Source organism: Puntigrus tetrazona, chromosome 6, assembly GCF_018831695.1.
Source record: "Puntigrus tetrazona isolate hp1 chromosome 6, ASM1883169v1, whole genome shotgun sequence".
NCBI classification, from domain to species: Eukaryota; Metazoa; Chordata; class Actinopteri; order Cypriniformes; family Cyprinidae; genus Puntigrus; species Puntigrus tetrazona.
In genome coordinates this window covers 20,314,615-20,337,374 of record NC_056704.1, presented here as the reverse complement: position 1 = coordinate 20,337,374, position 22,760 = coordinate 20,314,615, and the positions used below count along the sequence as shown (strand labels likewise).

General features: G+C 35.4%; 1 protein-coding gene across 1 annotated transcript in view; it reads right to left on the bottom strand.

Annotated features, from left to right (window-relative positions):
• LOC122347263 (calcium-dependent secretion activator 1-like) overlaps positions 1 to 22,760 on the bottom strand; it is a 74,028-nt gene that overhangs the window by 11,096 nt on the left and 40,172 nt on the right. The window contains 14 exon segments of the mRNA XM_043242448.1: positions 674 to 742; positions 2,953 to 3,076; positions 3,294 to 3,357; positions 4,111 to 4,212; positions 5,776 to 5,963; positions 6,048 to 6,184; positions 9,529 to 9,540; positions 11,800 to 12,012; positions 12,207 to 12,315; positions 12,490 to 12,556; positions 13,204 to 13,343; positions 15,816 to 15,927; positions 20,956 to 21,077; positions 22,673 to 22,758. Coding sequence (XP_043098383.1) covers positions 674 to 742; positions 2,953 to 3,076; positions 3,294 to 3,357; positions 4,111 to 4,212; positions 5,776 to 5,963; positions 6,048 to 6,184; positions 9,529 to 9,540; positions 11,800 to 12,012; positions 12,207 to 12,315; positions 12,490 to 12,556; positions 13,204 to 13,343; positions 15,816 to 15,927; positions 20,956 to 21,077; positions 22,673 to 22,758 — 1,545 coding nt within the window.

Below are 22,760 nucleotides of genomic sequence, written 5' to 3'. Positions count from 1 at the left end.
GGCACGATTTAGCCCAAAGCTGGTGCAGCATCCTGGTAATTTCATTCTTGGTCGCTCTCCAAAGAATTATTGTTTATTTGATATAGAATAATAAAAAAAAACTATGGCAAACAAACACACATGTCGATATTTACCTGGAACGAAAGAACAAAAACACATAGCAAAGTAGCAACTAAACGACATACTGAACAAAGAGACAATAGCCATTGTTCGGTCGCATGACAAATCGAACACAGTTGTAGTAAATCACGAACAAGACAGACTTGTGATGTTGGAACACATAAGTCATAGCTCGTACACGTGTGCTAACTCCTGCTCTCCCAGAAGCTCAGTCACCTGTTGATGTGTCTGGAACCCCCCAGTGAAACCACCTACCACACCACAGTAACGATATACACTCAGACAAAGTAAAATAGCGAGCAAAGTAAAAATGCATTCAAGTCACAAACATGAGCTTCAACCAAAAACGAACAAGAGGAAGCTGAACGGATGCATCAGTCATGTCGTATTACAAACAGATGGAAATCTCTGCCAAAGGAGTTGGAATCGGAACGTTACTCTACTCAGTGTCTGTCGTCTGTGTGAAAATGGCCAAACAGAAAAGTTCCAAAAAGGATGTGATTGAGTTGATGAAAAAGAGGTAAAGGATGAGGGGTGAGGAGTTGTTACTCACGGATGGTTAAATCCATCACTTGTGTAGCCAAGGAGTAGACAGGATGATCATACATTTCCCTCTTTTTTCCTAAAGAAAAAGAGGATTTCGGCATGCAAGAGTTTGGGGTCAGAGGAAAGGGGGTCAAGGGTTGACTATGGTGAAGGGATGTCTTGTGTTAAGGGAGCTTCTCATCAAGAAATCAGCTTTTGAAAAAGTTTGGATAATACAACATGATTTGATGGTTAAAACCCTTAAACCACAATCACCCTTAAATTCTTACTTAGAGACAGAAAAAATGAGGAACAAAGTGGAAGTGGAAAACTTGTAAAGGTGCACTACTGTTCAAAAGTTTGGGGCCAGTTAGTCGTTTGTTTGTTTTTTCCTTTAATAGAAATATATGCTTTTATTTAGCAAGAATGCATTAAATTGATCAAAAGTGTCAGCTTTTTTTATTTCTCATATATTTGTTCCTTCAAACCTCTACAAAAATACTGTTTTAACAGTAATATCCAAATCAGCATTTTAAAATGATTTCTGGAGGACCATGTGACACAGAGGTCAGCTTTACCATTACAGGAATAAATTACTAAATAAATTGTATTTTATTATTACTGAATAAATAAATAGTAAAATATATTAAAATAAGAGTTATTTTAAATTGTAACAGCATTTCACAATATTACAGAGACCCCAGACTTATGAACTGTAGTGTATTTTTCACCCAAAACTGAAAATTATGTTATTTGAAACACATACAGCTATTTTCTTTCCTCTATGGATTTAATTGACATTACACTGACAGATTTGTATGCACATTTTTTTTGCAAGTGTTTTTGCACTTTTCAAACCTTTTCAGAGCAGCCAGACAATTTTGTTGTATGGAAAAGAGCTGCTTAGTCTGCAAAATATCTTCATTGTGTTCCACTAAAGAAGCGAAAACAATATGTATTTCAAACAACAAATCTGAGGAACTGATGACAGAATCATATTTGGGTGAGTTGTTGTATTACGAGGAACAAGAAGCCAAGGCACTGATACTGTGTTCTATAAGACTGTCAGCCATTTGTGGTTGGACACTCTGTTCGAAATCATCGACAGAATCAAGGATTTTATGAAGTAGAGGGTATTCATTCTTTGACACAGACAATTTCAAACATCTAAACACAAACATCCTCCTCAAAACCAACCCACGACGCCTTCTGCTCCTCTTCAAACAGACACCTCCTTATTGCCCATATTTTGCTTCTTGGTAATCCTCTTTCACGGTTGTTGCCCAACCTGGCATTGTTTCATGAATGCTTCCTCTTCATCTCACTCCTCTTTCCCTCAACCTGTTTTCCTCTAATGGGCTCTTCCTCCCTTCTACCGCTCCTTCCCACATACTTAATTTATTTCGCCGCAAGATCCGTCCCCATTCCTGCATCCCTCTCTGACTCAGTTTCCTTGTTCCTTTTCCTCCTCCATAACCATTTCTCTACCCTGATGTCATTTATCATCCCGATCTGAGCCATAATAATAGAAAAGAGAATGTGTGGAGAGCATCTGAAAAATGTCCAATAGCCTATATTATCGCAGTAGATAGGAAATGGTAAGAAGCTTTTCTTCTTTGTGTGGATTTGAATGCATTTTTACACACAAGTCCACAAAAGGAGAATAGACAAGAGTACATTTAAACTTTTCTTGAAAAGAAAGAGAAACAAAAGCAGTAATTGCCTTAGAATAAAAAAAGTATATTATTCCAAAGAAGACAGCTGCTGTGCAATTCAATAGTGAAATGAAATAAAATAGTAAATTATTAAATTATTAAATTAAAAATAAATTTAATTTAATTTAATTTAATTTAATTTAATTTAATTTAATTTAAACAAAAAGCAAACGTATACATTCACTTGCAACCAAACAAAATTCATCTTCAGTTTAAAAAAAGGCTTAAGGTACCCAAACCTAAATTTCTTTTCCTCTCACAAACTAAAAACAGAACAGATTATTTACTCAAAGCACCATATTCAAATATAGACCACAGTTTATGCATTATATTGACTCAAATAGATAAAAAGAGAGTAAAAATAAAATATCATATATAAAAAAAAAATATCATAACAATAGTTAAGTGCTTTAAAATCATGATGCTGTGAAAGAAAAGCTCATTATTCAAAAATAGACCACCGTTTATGCAATAAATTGATTCAAATGGATAAAAAAAAGGAATAAAAAATGAAAATCATAAAAAGAAATCATAGCATGGTTAAGTGCTTTAAAATTATGATGCTGTGAAAGAACAGGGCAATGCAAGTCACCTTCCACTCTGGCGTAGTCAGTGATGCGCTGGTAGTTAATTTGAGCCGCTTGCTCTAAGCATTTACGTATGACAGCCTTGACATCCTCTTGTGGGACTGGGGTCACAATGTCCTTCATAAGCACCTGTGAAACAGCATAAATCCAAATTTTAGTGACATACATTTTGTTGTCCTGGTATGAGTGAGTCATTCTTTTTCACCTTTTTTTTTAAATTTTAAATAATGATGCATGGAAGAACTAGTAAACAGAGACAGGCGGTACTGAACAAAATACCACCAATTGCTTCTGTTTTCCTTCTATTGCTGTTACTCTGAATCAATATAAGCAATGTTGTCATTACCCTCTCCAGCAAAGACAGAGTGGCTTTCAATGCTCCCTCAGGGCGACCGAATGGAAAGCAATACCTACAACAACAAAAATCCCAGTGATTGTAAAAAACCTATAAAGTTATATTTTTGCATGTAATGTTGTTCAGAAAACAACAGAAAGGAGTACATCAGCAGTTCTCAACTGGTGGGTCGAGACCCAAAAATGGCCTATGGACAGCAAAGAAAAAATAAAAAAAATGTAAAAAAAAGTCGCAATACTAAATGTGAATAATACAATGTTACTAAAATGCAATCTTGTATGGCTGACATTAGAAAATTCTAAATCTTCAGTATTTTTCTCCAAATGAAATCCACAAATAAAACTGTACAAGGTAAAAGACACACTAAGCAAAAAAAGAACTCATTCAAAGTGTCTTGTTTGAATTGCACAGGCTATAATTGAGCTCTGTTGGTGAAATCACATTGACAGGTTTATGCATATAATGGCTGTGTACTCCTCATATTCTGCCTAATATAATACTTGGCTCAGCATTTGTTCCATGCATTAAGCTAATAAATCACCTCTGCTGTTGTTTATGCATTTACAAAACCGTCGGTTTCCTTTCTCTGCCTAATAATTTGCACATTGTTAAACCTATGCAGTCCACGGTCATAGATTTTTACTATATGATTTTAAAGGACATTTTTTGTCTAGTTCTGTAGACTAAAAATTTTACGAGGTGTTGAATTGTCACTCGATGTCCAATATAAAAACCAGAAGAACCACTGATGTACATAGTCTTTCTGCTTGTGAAATGTTCAATAAAAGTCTTGCATGTACACACTCACCTAAAGTTTGTAATCTGATTCTCCAGAAGGACGCGTAATCGCTCTTTGATTTCCTCAAAGCGTTCTTTTTCCTCCACCGTTACTGTTCCAAGACCATCAGGCCTATTTTACAAGCAAAACATGCCATTATTTGCAAATTGATTAGGAAGAAAGATCAATTTGTCAAGAAGATTCAAGAGGAAAGTGATAAAAATCAAAAAGAACTCTTGAACTGGCGTATTTATTATTACAACAACTAATTATGATACTACATAATTGCTTTTTAAAGTCCTGTATATTTTCAGGGAAAGCTAATCAAACCACATTAACATTTCAGTATGCAGTATATAACACTTGTAACAATAAAACACAGTCCTGGCACATTGAGTTCAGAAAGAACATCTAACCAGAAGCAATGTCTGGCTTTCTTAAATCTAATACACTGGCTATAAATGTATTTGTACCCAGCAGATGGGACCCTGTTGTGATACTCTTGGGGCACTTTGTTTCCAACCCATTTTTTTATTTACAGCTATGGGTGTTACAATGCTCCACTTGGGCATCATATTGCATTAAAATATATTTAATACACACTCAGTTGCAGCACAATAATAAATATACTTTCAACAAGTCAGTGGGAAGAGAAGCCTAAACTAAACATGCTGTACAAGTGCAAACAGGCTTGAATTCAATGAATTTAAAGATGATCCAACTTATTTTCTTACAGGATCTTGGTCTTATTGTGAGAGGAAATATATCATGCAACATCGTGCTGACTTTACCCCAAAACATAAGAAAAGATATTTATAGTTTGTTTGTTTTTTTAGCTGGAGTTTATGCATCTTTCTCCTATTACGAGAGGTGCTTACTGTTCCACTTAAAAATACTCAAATAAATCATTAATGAACATTTTTGATCAGCGCAGTGAATCTGTCTGTAATATTGCTGTGGAAATAAACAAGCTTTTTGGGTCTGATGAAATAAATGTATTAATGCTTTTACATTTAATTTCACATTTTGTTTATTGGATGAAAAGTAAGTAGAATAATGCAACTTTACTGTACCCAGTAAAAAAAAAAAACTTTTTGTAGTCAGAGCTTTGGAACAAGAATGAAACAAAAGCTAAGCTGTTTAACCTTTTTCAGTCTGTGTGATTTACATTTGCAGCTACTGTACAGTGTAGATTAAGATACTGTTGATATGAATATATCCTTGACAAGCCCTCTTACCTTGTTCTTTCAGGGGCCAACTGTGTTTTACATTTCCTCTTTTTTTTAGACTCCTTTTTCCCTCCTGACTTTGAGCCAGCCCCCTGTAACTCAGACCCCCTCTGACTATCAGGAACATGTAATGAATGAGCAACACAATGAGATTTGGAAAGTGAAATAACAAAAAAAAGGAGAATGGAAAGTGTAGTGGCTGAAAGAATACTCTGAGGTTTTGGAAAGTGGAAAAGAAATGAAAAAAAATGATTGAGAACAAAAGACACAACAAAATTTGGCAAAATTATAAAGAACATTCACAGGGGGAAAAAAATATAATAAACGCTAAATCAAAAATGCAAAAATATGCTGATGACTTGCGAAAAGCACTTGGTTCTCCACCCTGGTTCTTGCTTCCATGATCCATGTATTTCCCAACATCTAAAATCCAAGTAATACGGTGCATCCATATGCAAGCCTGTACCTGTTGCCATGAACATGGGAGGCACAAAACGCGAAGCTGTAGTGCAGCAGCGTTGGGTCGATCATGTGCCCGGCATCTGCCCTCTCCAGAAGGTCGCCAAGATAACACAGATGTCTGTGGCATCCTCTCACTCCGTTCCGAGCGCAATATTCATCCAGAACAAACACCTGACCTGGGCTAAACCATCCCTACAATTCCAACAAATGGGTAGACAGTTTGGAAATGTTGCATATAGTTGCTTTGTGTTGAAATCAGGAAAAAAAAACACTTACCAAACACGCAAAGTTGTCATTTAGCCTGTGGTCCAACGTGAGCCTCTGCACCATCTCAAACAACGAGGCATGATCAAAGCTACATGGGTTAGCTGAGATAAACTCATCCATGCCGTGCTTCTGTGCCCTGTCAGCATCTATTCCAGCCATTCATGGGAGAGGAAGGGAGAGGGGGTGGGTTCAAGGAAGAGGAAATTAGCAAACAGCAAGGAGAATGATTTGTTCTCCTCCCACCACAAAACTAAACACCTAGAATGAGTATTCTATGGCAAATCAAGGACATTGAGCTTTCACATTGTCAACTTGCAGCAAAAGTCAAGCAGAGTTCAATCGGACCTAGCAAATGTGGAACTGAGTGATGACCCTCAGCTCACATTCAGTCTGGACGTGCATGCATGAGCTGATCTGGGTGTGGTCTCTTCCTGTTCTCTCAATCAAAAGCTTTTCAACACAAAAGCCACCGATGGCTTTGAGGAAGTGGCGCAATTCCAAATGATGAATTTTCATGTATTTTCTTTCTTTACAATAGATTCTGCCATTCGCATGAATTGGTTAATGTCACTCATTTCAAGAGAGAAGATGGATTGTGTGCTCAAAAAATGCCATAAAAGAAATCAGGGGCAATGAGTTAGCCATTTTTGATTTAATTAACAAACATGGAATATTCTACTGCAATTTAATAGTGCATCTGCAACGACTAAGGCTCTAAGTATACTCAAAAGTTATCTTTAAGAGAATACTGAAAGACCCATGAAATGGCTTGGCAGTTTTCTTTTTTCATTCCAAAGATTTGATTACAATAAAATAAAATATGTGGATTACAGCGTATGTTTGGTCTGTTTTCTGTGAAAAGAACTAAACAAGTGATTTTTTCATTTCCTAGCATATAAAGTATCACTTAAAAGTTTGGGGTAAGTTAATATTTTTTGAAATGTGAAACTACATATAAATAAAAACAGCAATATTGTGAAAATTGTAACAATTTAAAATAACCATTTACAAATGTCATTTATTACTGTCATGGCATCCTCCAGTCTCACATTTCTCACATTCCTCTCATATTCTGATTTTTTCTTTAATTTTTTTCAGTGTTTCCTTGATGAATAGAAGGTTAAAAACAACAGAATTAATTTAAAATAGGTATCTTCTGTAATATCAAAATGTTGTTACTATTTTTATTAAAAAAACTACATACCCCAAACTTTTGAACAGTGGGGTAAATGCCAACAGAAATGACATAAAAGCTACAAAACAATTTCATGGGCTTTTTAATATGCTCAGTGTTATGCTAAATGGAATCAAAATCAGCTTAATAGTCTATGCAATTTTCTAAAGTCCTATGCGTATATTTATTGGAGAAAACAGTATGAGAAAAGTTATTTATAAAAAACTGGCCCCTTGATGAATTACTTTATTAGCAACAGAATGATAGAATCTAAATCTGTTCAGTGATGAGCGTGCTCTAATGAGAGAAAATGTGAAGAAAGAATGTGCATCGTGTTACACAATGATTAGGGTGTGTGTCTAGATAACAACAATGATCTCACACCTTTTTTTGTGAAGACATATGGCTAAAAATAAAGTGCTTAATCTAGTGCAGGACAAATAAATACTATCCGGATCTGCCTAATTAGTTATCTTTATGTTATCCTTCGGCTGAGTAAAGCATTGCTACGATTAGAACAACGTAGACTAAACTAAAAGAGAAGACAAAAAAGAAAGAATAGAGGCACAGGAAAAGACACGGGATTGTAGGAATGAAGAAGTCACTGAGGAAATGAGCTAGATAGAGGATAGACACGGACAAATGAATGAGTTGAGAAAAGATAAACATCAGAAGGAATGGCAAAGAAGCCCTATAACTAAGCAACTCAGGATGATAGAGAAATGAGGAAAGGAAGTGTAAAAGTACATAACAGACTGTATGAGTTATGTAAACCATGAAACTGTAGGGAAGAAATAATAAAAGACGTCCTAATTACAGGGTAAACCTATGGGATTTAAGGATTTATTAGCCTTATTCATTTGCATTTTTACATTTCATAATTATACATTAATTAAAATAATGTACTTCTACATTCCACACAGTTTTGAATCGGCTTATGCACAAACCGTTGTGCTGCATTCAAATAAGGCTAGGACCTATGGGGATGCTAATAAGCTAGGAACCATCATCATTATTATTATTTTACTACTATAAATGATAAAATTATTTTTTAATGATTATATATGATATTTTGTTGAAAATGGATGTTTTTTACATGCAGGAACACAGTGAGACACTCCACTGTGCTTTCCAATGTCATGCAAGAAAAGGAAAGAGGAAGAAAAAAATTGCAGTAACATTTTCCGCTTGCCTATCCATTAGCATTCCGTATTTTTCTCTTAGCATTTGCAAGTTGACAATACTGGAGAAATTTTCAGTGTGTTCATAAGGGTTGCTGAGCACACTGACAAGCAAGCCACTTCAGTGGCGTGCCAACAGGCTAGCATTACGGTTCTAGTGCAGATACACGGCTTTAGCAGGAAGCCAACAGAGGCTACAAAGTAATTAATTCATTCTCTGTAAAGAATGGAGGATAATCAAAAGAGGAAGAAAATGAACTTGTCTTTCCATCAGCATCTGAATGGATAACATGACATCAAAATGCTCACCTACTCAAGCAGTATAAGGGCAAACACACAGGTGCAAATAATGAGCTATATCTTTGCTAAGTTCTACATTGGGTTTAGGGACTACTTCAAAGAGGCCCATTTCCACCGGACGAAAGATAATTAGGAGTATTTCTCGGTGAGGAGGGATGGCAGTGCCTGCTCCTACACATTGGCATTCAGAATACTCCACTTACATATTTGCCAACTCTTATGAAGCTCAAGTTGAAAAATAAAGAATCAGTTGAAAGGCAAATGAACCCTCAAGAGTAAAGTCCAAGCAGTCGAAAATGCACAATGCTTACACTGCAGCAGTTACTGTAGACAGAACTGATTGTCAAAATGCTAAATTTGGCGTAGTTACTTATCATGAATGCAAAAACAAAACTGTCAGTTAAGGTGGACAATAAACTCTAAAAATCTCAGAATCCTTATTTAAATGCCACCAAATAGTCGATAACCAATAGAACGAGACAAACCCTCTTCCACTTTACTCTGAGGGTCTTGTGATGCCAATGATGTTTATGTAGAGAAGGCAATTATGCAAATAAATCATAAACCATATTAACTTAGCTAAATGATAAGTACAAACGCACTATTTTACATGCAACCTAAACTGGCAAGAATAATGAAAGTTTGTAGTTTTAACCATCATCAAAAAGTTCAACGCAAAAAGTAAAATCATCTACTTTGGTCTAAGGCATGAGGAGTGAGATTTGAAAGGAGGAGTAAAAGAACGAGAGAAAAAGGATAAAGAGAGCACGTTGCATTGGTCAGATAATGGTTTTAGGATTATCTGACTGGTGCTAGCTAACAGGTTAGCACTTACCCTTGAGTCCAGCTAGAAGACAGCAGGGTAAGAAGGGACAAACCAGAATAACATAAAGACTAGCAACAAGGCTGAAGGAAAAAGCAGACACGAAAACCCTGACTCCACTACAGCTGCAGGACTAAAGAAGGGTACAAGCAAAGCATGAACAAAGAAAAAACACAACGTAAAATACAACGACCTGTGTTCAACGTGATAGTGCAGTTCGAACTGGTGGGTGGTCAGATTGAGTAGTGAAAGAAAGAAAGAAAGAAAGAAAGACTATATTTTAGTGTATTACGTTGTGCTCTGCTGCAGCTGATTTTGACAGGATTCTCACAGGTGCACTGTATTGCCAAACACTGATACAATCTAAATCACTGAAACATTTACTAACACTGTACTGGCAAATACACTTACCTTCAGACATATATTTGAATGCTGGTCAAATGTGTATTTGATGCCAGTATCAGCCTCTAAATTGATTCTATGAAGGTACTGTATCCAATAAACAAGTGAGCAAAAACTGCTCAGAGAATAAATCCAGTAACCATTTAAAGTTGCAAGCTATAAAAATAATCTGTCAGCCTACCTCAGAATATCACAGCTTTCAAAGTGCAAAAAAATGGTAACACCTTGCAATAAAGTTCTATAAGTTTAAAATAGCTAACACGACATAAAATAGTATAACATATACATACAAATACATTTTAACGGTTGTGTGAATTAACATTAGTATTATGAATAAACATTAATTATTTATATATTCGCATGTATTTATACATTAACAATATCTTACCAATATTAATATCCAAGAAAATAATGTTTCCAAAGTGAACCATATAGTAAAGTGTTACCAAAGCAAAAATACTCAGGGTTGCACGCGCCTTTAAATATCAACTTAGATCATTGTGTGTAATGATACTTTGTAATGACTCTGAATAATTAATGTATATTTGATATATTAAATGCTGTTATCAGAACCTTCATAGTATTCTAGAATCTGCGAAAACCTTCTGCAGCAAAGAGATGTTTGCTCGTGGGTGTGTGCATTGCATGGTTTATATTCCACTACTCTTTGCCATTCAAGACCACCTGGGGTGTGTTAAGGTGGAGGGTGAAACATTTACACAGTGTAATAATGTTTCAGAAGGGAGAGGGTCTGTCTTATAGTGAGAAAATTGAATGGCATCTGAACTTGTGAGGGAATCATCTGACCACAAGAAACATTCACAAACAGGACAAATAAATCAATGGAAAAACAACACAGAACCTCTACCTTTAGATTTTGTATATGTGGTTAAAACGTGAGATATATTTAATTAAACAGTTTATCAATTCCCTTTGATAGAGACATTTTGTGATATAAGACATTGCTATGGACAGATGCTGAAGTAGATGCACACCAAAAGACAAGGTTCTGAATAGCAGGATCTATTATTATTTGGATACTTTAATGTGATTTGATATTAGTCTGAAGTACTTTTTTTACTTTAACAGGTGTTTAAATTGTTAGTGAGAACGTTTAGGAGAATCCTAATTCAATAAAATGTGCTTTTTAAGTTTTAAAGCAACGGTTCACCCAAAAAATGAAAATTCTGTCGTTATTTATTTATTGATTCTCATGTTATTCCAAACCCCCAGAATTTACTTTGTTCTGTGGAACACAAAAGGACACAATGTGAATACTGCATTTCATTCAAATGAACAATGGGCAGATTTCATGTCCTCTGAAGACATATAAATGCAAAATGTATGTGTTTTACAGAATAAAGTAACTTGTATGATTTTGAAACAACATGAGGGTGAGTAAAAGATAATGTTCATTTTTGGGTTAACTATACCTTTACAGACAGAAGCTGGGATTGGCTGACTGCTTAGAATTTTTAAGCTATTTTAAATTAGCTGAAAAGCCTTAAACATTAATCAGGAGTCAGTAACAAAAACATGGACATTAAAATAAACATATTTTACCACTCGATCTTACCTTTTCCTGCTACTTGTGCAGTATGCTGAGAGTGCAAGGTAACGTTACTATGACATATTAAGTTACTAATTCAACCTGAAAACAACCTAAATTATTTTATTCATTATTAGTCTGTGCTATATACTATACTTTGAACCAAATTACGCACTGTCACAGGGAAAACTGCTACTTTATGTGAGTGGTTGTGGGGCCTATATTATATTAACGACCCTTACTATATATTAATTTACTCGCCATCTCAGCTTCAATCAATTTTTGCCCTGACTGACATTGTGTTGAAATGCTTTACTGGTATGTTTACTTACAGAACTGAGAGATGGGGGCATCCATCTGTGCCGCAGCTCCGCCCTTAGAATTCAGTTTCTGGACCTGGGTGGGTGGGACGGGTTTGTGTGATTGGCCAGTAGCTCGATACATGGCCTGCACCCATAGGATGCGGTCTTGTTCATCATCACTGGCAAAGATCACAGTGTCACCCTCCTTCACTGCATTGAAGAAAGCCCGGCCTCCATCCAGACCTGTACACACAGAAATAAAACAAGTTACCTTTGCTGGATACACCTAAATGCATTTTTGCTGCATTACAGAGAAAAAAAAACAAAGATGTAGTTTATTACATGAACTATGGACATGTTTCATTAATGTCTGACAACAAAAAAGTAAGAATAGTTTTATGAAAGTCTGGAGTAATCTTTGACCATGGGAGTATTACCTGGCTGTGGGTCAGTGTAGTCCACAGTATAGCCATCTAACTGCAGCAGCTCCTGTGGTTCTGACTTCTTCTCTCGATAGCTGCAAACCATAAAGGTATACTGACTCACCTGTAGGAGAAAGAGAAACAAAAATTGTATTAAAATTATTAATATGCCATATGTAGCCCATTAGATTCTCTGGGTTAAATATGTGTCATATGAACTACTTAAAGTGAACTGATGACCTTTGTTGCATTCTTTATATTTCTCATTCACTCATTTTAAATATATTAAAGGATATACCTGGACCAAGACAAAGAAGCGCTTCTTCCAGCGTTTCCAAACATTTTTGCCAACAGCCCATAAATACCTAAGGAAAGGAAAATAAAAAAGAAAAATCACAATATTTTACATAATCATAGTCTCATATATCACCGTTCAAATAATTGGGTTTATTACGTTTTTTTATTTTTTCAGCAAGGATGAATTCCAATTTTCAAAAGTGGCAGTAAAGGACAAAAGTTCTTTTGAACATTCAATTAATAAAATAATCATGAAAATATACATTCACAACAGCAATACTGTTTAGCAATACTGCCATAATTGTTTAATTTAATACTGACAATAATAAGAAATGCACCATACAGCATTGTGATCGATTTCTGAAAGATTGTGTAAATTATGATAAAGACTGCAATTATGCCTGCTGAAAATCCAGCTTTTTCACCACAGGAATAAATCACATTTTAAAATATATTAAAATAGAAATTTTAAATTGGAATAACATTTAAGTATTTATTTTACAATATTTTATTATATATTTTTTCAAATAAATGCAACCTTGGTAAGCATAAGAGACATAAGAGAAATGCATTTTTAAAGATCTTTCTCAGCCCAAATGGTAGAGAACAATAAAGTACATCGTTTTTTCATTGTCATGAAATAAAAGATTTTATGTCTGGATACTGTTTTGAAATACAATCTCCAAATGAACCGAAGACCCACAAAATCCCTTACCCACAAGCCTTCATGTTCTGAGGTTTGTCCATGCGCACGGCAAGTTTGATCTTCAGATCTTGATCAGGGCAGGCCTTGGTCACAGTCATCTTGTGGAGCTCTGCCTGCTTTGGGCTATTTGGAGTTGGGTGAAGAACCACCTAATCATTCAACATGAGGGAATCATGATTATAAGTCCATCTGATCAGAAAACAAAGCTATCACCATCACAGCACATCCTCAATTTATGTGATTATTTACTCATTCAAATGTTGTTTCAAACCCGTATGACCTTCTTTCAGGACACAACTTCCATTTTTGGCGAGCTATCTCTTTAACATGTAATCCTATAGCCCTAGAAACTCTAAGACATTTTCACACATGAAGCATTCAGTAAAAGGATAAACAGGTTGTGTGGGTGTGGGAAAATATCCCTGAGTCTGGGTGTGAGCTGATAATGACATATTACTTTGCCAGTCAGCGGTTTCAGAAATTCTACACATTCAATTAATTTTGGCTCATGTGGCTGTGTACTGAGAGTTAGACTGTACAGCTCTTCTTTTGGCATCTTATCAGAGAAGAGCCAGTTTCTCTCGTATTCTCTTCTGTGCTTTTTATTCTCTCTTTTCTCTCTCTGATAATCTATTTCTTAGCTAGATTTAAATGTTTAGAGATGCCTGTCTACCTTAATGGAGACACTTTTTTTAAACCCTGTAGCAATTCAGAATCTGTCAAGGTCAAAAAAGCATGTTAACAATGTCAGAATTAGAGGTCCTTGAATGTACATGTAAAAAAGAAGGTTTAGGTTTAGAGTTTAGGTTTTAATAATAATATATACAAAAACACAGACTACTGTTTAAAGTTTATGGTCATATTTTTAAAAAGAAGTCTCTAGTGATCACCAGGGACATCATTTATAATCTTATAGATTTCATCTTAAAAATGTCTGTATGCTCAAAAGCTAGATTTTTACGTATGCCCAAACATTTTTAGATTTACTGTATAAAACCATGTGCACACCAGAACCTGCACAGAAATCCCTTTATAATTCCAGTCAGGTTAAGACTGTGTGTATGTTTCCACCCGACTCTCCCAGAAATGTAGTTTACAACGCCAGGTTTTACTATGCATAACTCCTTTTGCATATCATTTCCATGCATATTCATATCAAAAAGATACAAGACATCAAGGAAATATGAGATACGGAGTCTAAATGCTATTTGTGCCATAAATTCCTTTTTATTGCTAAAAATCATCCAATATCCTTGTTATGTATCAGAATAAATATATCAAGATAAAATAAAATAAAACAAAAACTGTTGAAATAGTTAACATAAATAGTTAATCTCATTCTTTCAAAGGCCAAATAATATTTCAGTTGTTTTAAGCAATTTTCAGTTTTTAGGCTTATATATTTTTTGCAGAGTAAAATTGTTTGGCTGCATCACTTTTTAAGTATTTATAAAAGAAAATGTTTAAATTTTCTTCAGGTTGTAGCCTATCCTTTATATAGCAGTACTTTTTATAATGTTTTAAAGATTCCTTCACACAACATCAACGCCTCTGTGCTTTTATCATTAGACTTATTCAATCCAGATAATGGACTGTTGTTTTTTGATAAATCCCACTTTTGCACAGGAAGTGCGGTGCGTCTCTTTCAGGGCTGGTTTTGTGAATATGCAATGATTATAAATGAGGCCCAAGGGCTGCATTTATTTGATTAAAGATTATTTTTCAGTAGCTATTAACCCAGTCTTCAGTGTCACATGATTCACGAGAAATCATTCTAAAATGCTGCTGAAACATCCTTATAATTATACACTTAATATTAATGCAACTTAATATTTTGGTGGAAACCATGATAAAATATTTTACTATAAATAGAATGTTTAAAAGAACATGCTTCATTTAAAATAAATGTATTTAATATCACAATTTAATGCATACATGCTAAATGTGGATAACATTTATTAAGAAACCCCAACCTTTTGAATTGTATTATATGTCTCCTCATATTTTTATTATTAATTTTTGGATCATGGTAGAAGACACCAGTTCACATGCAATAAAATTTACTCAATATATTATATAACAATTCAATTAAAATTTGATATGACTTATTTTGTATCAAATTATCTAAAATAATTTTGACATTTGTGATTCTTTATGGTAAAATTATATTATACGATGCCTGTGTTGAGTACTTATCGTAGCCTAATTAATAAAAAAATGAAAATTAACAAAATGTAAAAGTTAACAAACAAAAAAAAAAAAACAAGAAATCAGAATCTAGACTGGAGTGATCAATTCAATTAAAATTCTAACTTGTTAAAAGGAAGTCAGTTTTGTTCTTTGGGAATATAACCTCTAAAAGAAAAACAAATATTCACTGTGAAAACAGAACAGGGATTTGATCTGCTTCTTGTTTCTTTACAGGGATTTTCAGTGCTGGAGATTTTCTTTTTTTAGCCTCAGGCATCAATCAGCAGGAGAATGAGGCAAAAGGAGAATTATAAAGTAAGACATCACTTCTACAACACCATAACAACCTCAAATATTCTTCAAACTCCAGAAAACCAAACAGAACGACTGATGTCCAAAGCCACAAGAAAGAAAAAAGGATTGAGAGTTACCCGGCCCAGCTCCTTGTCCTCCAGGGCCAAGACCCCTGTGCTCTCTGTGAAGAGCTTCACTTTGACCGCTGGCAGAGGGTGTGTGGTGGTGAAGTCTCCTTGAGTTCCCCAACTGAGAACACACATACACACAAACTCCATTAATGTGCTTGTTTTAAGGTTTCTGTTTACATTCTACACTCACTTTCTTAATTTTCAACCACAAACAGCACAACCACTGAGGTGTTACTTCAAGGAGCTCTTGTTGCCTGCCGAACAACCCCCTTTTTAAATGCATAGGCATGCTAACATATGGCTTTCTCCAGGTATCATAGATCTCCTTGACACTTGGCCACTCTTCATTACTTTATCACCGCGTAACCGCTGCGCACAGGGACATCTCGCCACCCTTGTTTTCATTGTATTACTTTGATCAGCGAGGAAAACAATCTCCGCAGTCCTATTCGGCTACACGGCAGGGCTGATGAAATTGTTCGCTAACAAATCATTTGATAAGGTCATAAAAATCTCATACTGAATGTCAAGTGCACGAGAGACAGACCAGCGGGTGAAGTGTATCGTCTGATGTTTTTGTACATAAACGCTTTGAGCAGAGGATATTCTCTGGTGATTACTGGTACTAGATTGTCTGACACAACGGACAAGTCTGACATTTGGAAAATAAATAAATAAGTAACCTAAAGAAGATTTCGGAAGTGCACATTCACAGTCCACCATTATATACTCTTTCTGCACCCTTGGATTTCTGCAGTCCAGCGTATAGCGGACCTGAGGAAAAGTGCAAACACTTAAACAAAAGGATTTTCACTTCACTAACTGAATTACTTTTTATCAGCTGTTTGGACTCTTATTCTGAAAGCAACGCGATGCTATATTTTTCAAAATTTGTTCTGATGAGTAAGATAAATTATACATACTGGATAGAGCTTTAACATTAGTAAACATGAAGCATATTAACTAACTTTTTATTTATTCCACATCCAATTCACTAAAGAAAAATGAGCTTTCTTTATTTTTTAGCTTAATTTATACAATTTTCACAGATTTCCCCAATTTACAGTCAAATTCGTGCTACTCTTTAGCATGGCAATAAAGCAAAAGAAACCTCAGCATAAACTTCATCTGCTAGTGTCAATTATTATTTTTAAGCTCTATGTACTTTCCATCCTTTTTTTTTTCTTGTGGAAGCACTGCATCCTTTAATTCCTTAAAGTAAACACTGCTGTTACAGTCCCACTATGCTTTCCTCCTCTTTATAGCCACTAATCTATATGTATGTTGCGTAAAGCCTCCATAAACGGAGAAATGTAATAACTGTGTATTTCTTCATTTCTTTGTGCTTAAACTTGTGTACAGGCGAACAAACTCTAGTGAGTCTCAGCAAGAGTGAGAAAAGACTATAACTCACAGCCGTGCTTAAACAAACAATCAGTATTGATAATATAAATAATAAATGCACAAAATCTCAGCACAGTATGATGCAACAATATAGAAACGTACACCTAGGAGATCACAGATACACTCTCTACTGCACACTCACACAGGGTGAGGGGTAGAGTTAGCCTAGTAAAACCGGAACACGTGACATGATCTGCTGCCGTGGAAACAGGCTGCACGTTTCAGCGGCAGCAGTCAAATGAGACAGTAAGAAAAAGGGGAGAGCGAAAAAGAGGTGGAATGGAAAAGAGGGCAAAAGAGAAAGCTAGCGCAAAACGGGAAAAAATCTGCTATGTGTGTGGTGGGAAGTGTGATTTATCACTTGGAGAAGTGACAAATGCAGATTGAGCGACGGGTGAAAAGAGCCGTCAATTTGTTTGATGAACACCAGGGGGCGATAAACATAACGGCTAGGCAGTTGAGAACGGATCGGGTCTATTAGCTAAAAACTCTTATTTGCAACAAGCGTGGGATTAATATGTGGTCATTTGCACGTGAAAATGTGAGCTTGAGGAAATTTGCGGCCAAATGTTTGCAACTATATTTTTCTAAGGGCCTACAATAGATATTAATTACTTTATAACGCAAAGGGAGGAATTCAGGAGTAATGGATTGCACCCTCTGATGATTTCCACAGCCTTGCTGTTACAAAAGATGCGCTTAAAGAACTATGGAAATGACTGTACTAATGATGCAAATAAATTCAAAAATCTATGCTGATGCAATTTTTAACATTCTGCAGACACATGAATGAGGCGCAATCATCATTTACTGCAAAAAGAAAAGAGCCATTGCACTGACTACATTTAAAGTCGTTGGAATGCTATTCTGAATTCTGTTTCTGGTGGGCAGGTGGTTAGTAGAGAAGCTTTTGCACTTATAAATTGCAAGTAACAGCAAACGTCTTATGTTAATGAAAGAAAGATCTCTGGTTGAGCGCATGTATGGTTTCTAGGGGTTAGCATTCTAACGGCGAGTGTCAGCGAGGTTGCTGACACTGCACCAGGCCATGCATGGCTGAACCGTGTGTGTATGTGTGAAGGAGCCTTTGGGACGGTGCAAGATATGTTTATTCTTGAGCAGCTGACTTGAATACGCTTTTCTAAGTACATCTGAATGTCAAATTGCCTTTTCTCGTCGATTCTGCTGTCGCTTTCGCTATCTCGTCCTCCTCTTAATCTCTCTCCTTCAGCATGTCTGTTTGATGTGACACATTCTTGTGTGTCCATTAGCGCTGTTATGCTTTGCCAAAATGAGCCAATTCTCTCTGTTTCCAACCGCCAGTGACAGCATGAATACATGAATATAGACTGAGTTCTATGACTCATAATCATAAGGCTTTTATAAGAGCTAAGTGCTTTACAGTTGAAAGAAGAAAAGAGAGAGAGCGGGAAGCAAAATTTAAGTCTCAAAAAGAAGAAAAGAATGGAACAGAATCATGGATAGAGAATAAAGAGGAGCAGGGGAGCTTTGATATGGGAAAGGAAGTAGAGCTTGGCGATATACTGAATATTCACGATAAGTACAATTTTGCCGGTGACGTAAAAAGTAACAATACTGTGAATTTATGATGTGTTCATTGCAACGACACTGTTATTAAATTGAACTGAATCAACATTAAACTGATCAGTAAAGCTGCTTTTTCACTGAACTTCATTACAAAGAATACACTTTGCACAACCGACTGGAGCTGAAAAATAACACTATCGTCTTGCTATAGCTGCTTTATAGCACAATTTGGATTTGCATAACTAAATCTGTTATTTTCCAGTGAAATATTGTAATGATTTTTTGAAACAATTGTTATTGTACAAAGCATTATAAAAATCTTTTATTTATAGCGTCTTATAGATTAGAACTTGAGTAACAAAAAATGGTTGGCAAAAGGTATTTTTCAAATAATAAAAAAGAAAAATAATTTAAAAAGTGTTAAAAAGGTCTAATTTATAAAACTGAAATAATATTGCAATAGGTATTTATTAATGTTCTATCCATTACCATTTATAGGCACTGGTGCAAAATCAATAACCCTTTATTGTGATCACATATAGTAAAAAATCAATGTAGGAAACATGTTCAAGATTTACACTGTCAAAAAACACTGAGATTTGATTTATTTCTTTTTATTTTTTGGGTTGGGGGTTATATAGATTTTTTTGCTATACCGCCCAGTCCTAGAATGAAACCATAGACAGGAGAAAGGTATAAAACGGGGAAGAAAATGTCCTTGAAGACTATGCTTCATTGTAGGTTTTCCTCATTTGTGGGGCAAAAGGTGACCTTGTATATGAAGCAGATGCTACATAGTGTGTATGTGCAGACTCTCTCTCTCTCTCTCTCTCTCTCTCTCACACACACACACACACACACACACCTTAAGGTATGTGTGTGTGAAGATAGAATCTAAATGCTAATTCTCACGTGACGTCATTATTCTTCAGGAGCGCTGGAGGCTCTCAGTCTCTCTCTCTCCTTCCCTTCTCCCCCTCCGCTGGGATACGCACTCCTAATCAGTTTCTCCACAGCTGATTACTTTTCTGAGGGGACATGGAGGCTGTGTCTCATATTCTCTGATTCTTTCTCGCTCTCTCTTGCTCTACCGTGCTCCCTCTCGCTCTTTAGCTCGTTATAAATTGGCATCTGATCCAATGATGGAACGTAGGGCCCCAAAAATAGCACCGTGTCATGTGCTCATCCCTTGAGTAACTGCCTCTGGCCAAATAAGAGAGTTCTAGTTGGAGGACACAGCACCTGAAACTGCACTGCCGGTAGAAAAATGCCCCATTTTATGAATGTAATGCTGAGAATGGGGAAGATTGTATATTGTATCGCCGTAACATGTCTAATTTTAGGGAAAGTCTACCAGTCCATAGGAAATCAGAGCTTGTAACTAAAATGTGGCTTATTATTAGCAATAAAATTATTGATTTTATTGACTGATAATATATATTTTAAGTAAAAATTTGGTAAAAGAAGCATTTGTTAAGATTTATTATTTGTATACAAATTTATACACAACATATATTTTAAAGTATTCTAGTGTTGTCAACAGATTAATAGTAATTTAACAAAAAAATTTCTTTACATAATATATGTAATGTGTATATTTATTATGTATATATAAATACAAATGCACGCATTTATATGTTTAAAAGAAATATGTTTACATATTAAATATATTTATATATGATAGAAAATGGAACAATATAACTACAAAAATATATACATGTAAATATTTTCAAAATATATACTGTAGCTATGTGTGTGTCTTTATATATACATAATAAATATACGCAGTACACACACATATTATGTAAACAAAAATTAATTCATATTAATATACACTACTATTCAAAAGTTTGGAACAACTAAAATTTGTTTTTGAAAGAAACTAAAACTTTTGTTCTGTAAGGGTTTAAGTAATTAATCAAAAGTGAGAGTTAAGACATCACAAAATATAAAAATTTTGAATAAATGCAGTTTTTTTTTACTTCTGGCTGCTGAAACAATGGTTTAAAATATATTACAATAGAATGAATTTGTATAATTAAATTTGATTTGTAAAAACTTCAATCAGTATTGCTGTTTTTACTATATTTTTAAATACGTAAATGCAGCCTTGGTGAGCATATGGGGCAAAAATCTCACCAAACCTTTGAATGGGCATTCATTTTGATAAAGAGAAAAAAAGAAAGTGGCCTACGTGGGTTTGGAGGCCTCAGCCTGGTCCGTCTGTAGCTTCTCTCCACCTTCCACCTCCATTGTGCAGTACACAATGCGGTTGGGAGCCAGCGACTTCAACCCCTGAACTTCCATAATCACCACCTACACAAAAGAAACATTTGCTTGCATTTTATATTCAGGTTTTGTGATGCTCACATAAACAATTACACATTCCCTTGGATGCTGTTTTAAAAGCTCTTATTTCATTAGCAGCCAATCAGGATCCACTCAACTTCTTGACCACATTATCAACATTTATTAGTATTCAACTTTCTTGTTCTTGACACTCATTGAATAAGCGCTGTTTACGTCTGGAGCAAAAATCAATCCACACACCCAGAGCACCTATAAAATCCGGCAGCTCGTAGCTGCCTAAAACAAAATAGACTCCAAAGACAGAAGTCAAGCTATCAAATCCATAAAACACTGCTCTGTCAGCCTCTGTGACTACTAAAGCCATGCCACGTTATAATCAACTGCCCTGAAAACGAGTGAGCTCAAGATAGTATAATTATAGCAAAACCTGAGACTTGAGAGAAGAGATTTCTCAGAGGCATTCGATATTCTCGGGAATCATTTATCAAAAATGCAGTATAACATTTTTTTAATATGCTGCAGCTCTTTCTGTCTGCAGTCTATCTATAATTTATGCGATAGCAAGGGCTGGAAACTAAGTAAAGATTAAAATCTCATAGACGCATGTGTTAAACTAACACTGCAGCTGCTAATGTTGCTAAATTTATCATTACTCCTCATTTAAATTCTCTATCAAAACTGAGGACTGTCTATTAATTCGAAATGATGAGAGGCAAACCCTTAGACTCCCAAAAGATATTTACAAGTGTGGTAGTAAGCGTTATTTGAAATTGCTGCACTTTTTTCAACTATGCAACACGCTACAGACGATTTTTACAAAGTTATGTTCAAATCAGCACATTTTATCAGTTCAACAATCAGTTCAGATTTTAGAAGAGTTTGTCTGATCATCAAAACAGATTGGGAAAAACTAAGGATTACATCACTTGCTCACGAGTGGATCATCTGCAAATGGGTGCCTAAACAGTGTCTAAACAGTTGATAAAAAAACACATCACATTAATCCACATGACTCTAGTCCATCAGTTAACATCTTATGATATGAATAGCTGTGTGTTTGTAAAAAAAAATAAAAATAATTGATGGACTGGGTGTGAATTAATTGTATATTATTATATTGTTTTTATCAGATGTATGGACTCTCATTCTAATGACACCCATTCACTGCAGAAGATTTGTTGGTGAGCAAGTGATGTAATGTTAAATTTCTCAAAATCTGTTCTGATTACAAAAAACAAACAAAAAAAAAAACGCAACAACTACATCTTAAATGGCCTGAGGGTGAGTACATTTTCTGAAAGTGTAGCGTTTTTAGTGAACTACTCCCAACACTGACATCTCAGCATCTGACATTATGTCTCAAGTTTGGTTATTTTTTTTAACACTTAATAATGAATTGTGTGCAAAACATCAAGAATGTCACAGTCAGACAGAGATGTCACAAACCTTCACCAAAGAAAGTCAAATGTATGGAATACTTTAGCAGGGCCACAACTAAAAATCACCCTCTCTCCCCTGGGCCCAAAGAAAAGTCATACTATGTGAACCCTGGCCTTGAGCACAAAACTAAACTACTGCCTGAAGGCTAGAACAGTCCTTACCTCAAGTGTGAAAGACAGCACAACATCAGACTTGGACAGCTGGTTTTCATCTTCCTGTCCCATATCAATGATGGAGGTGTTATGCCCC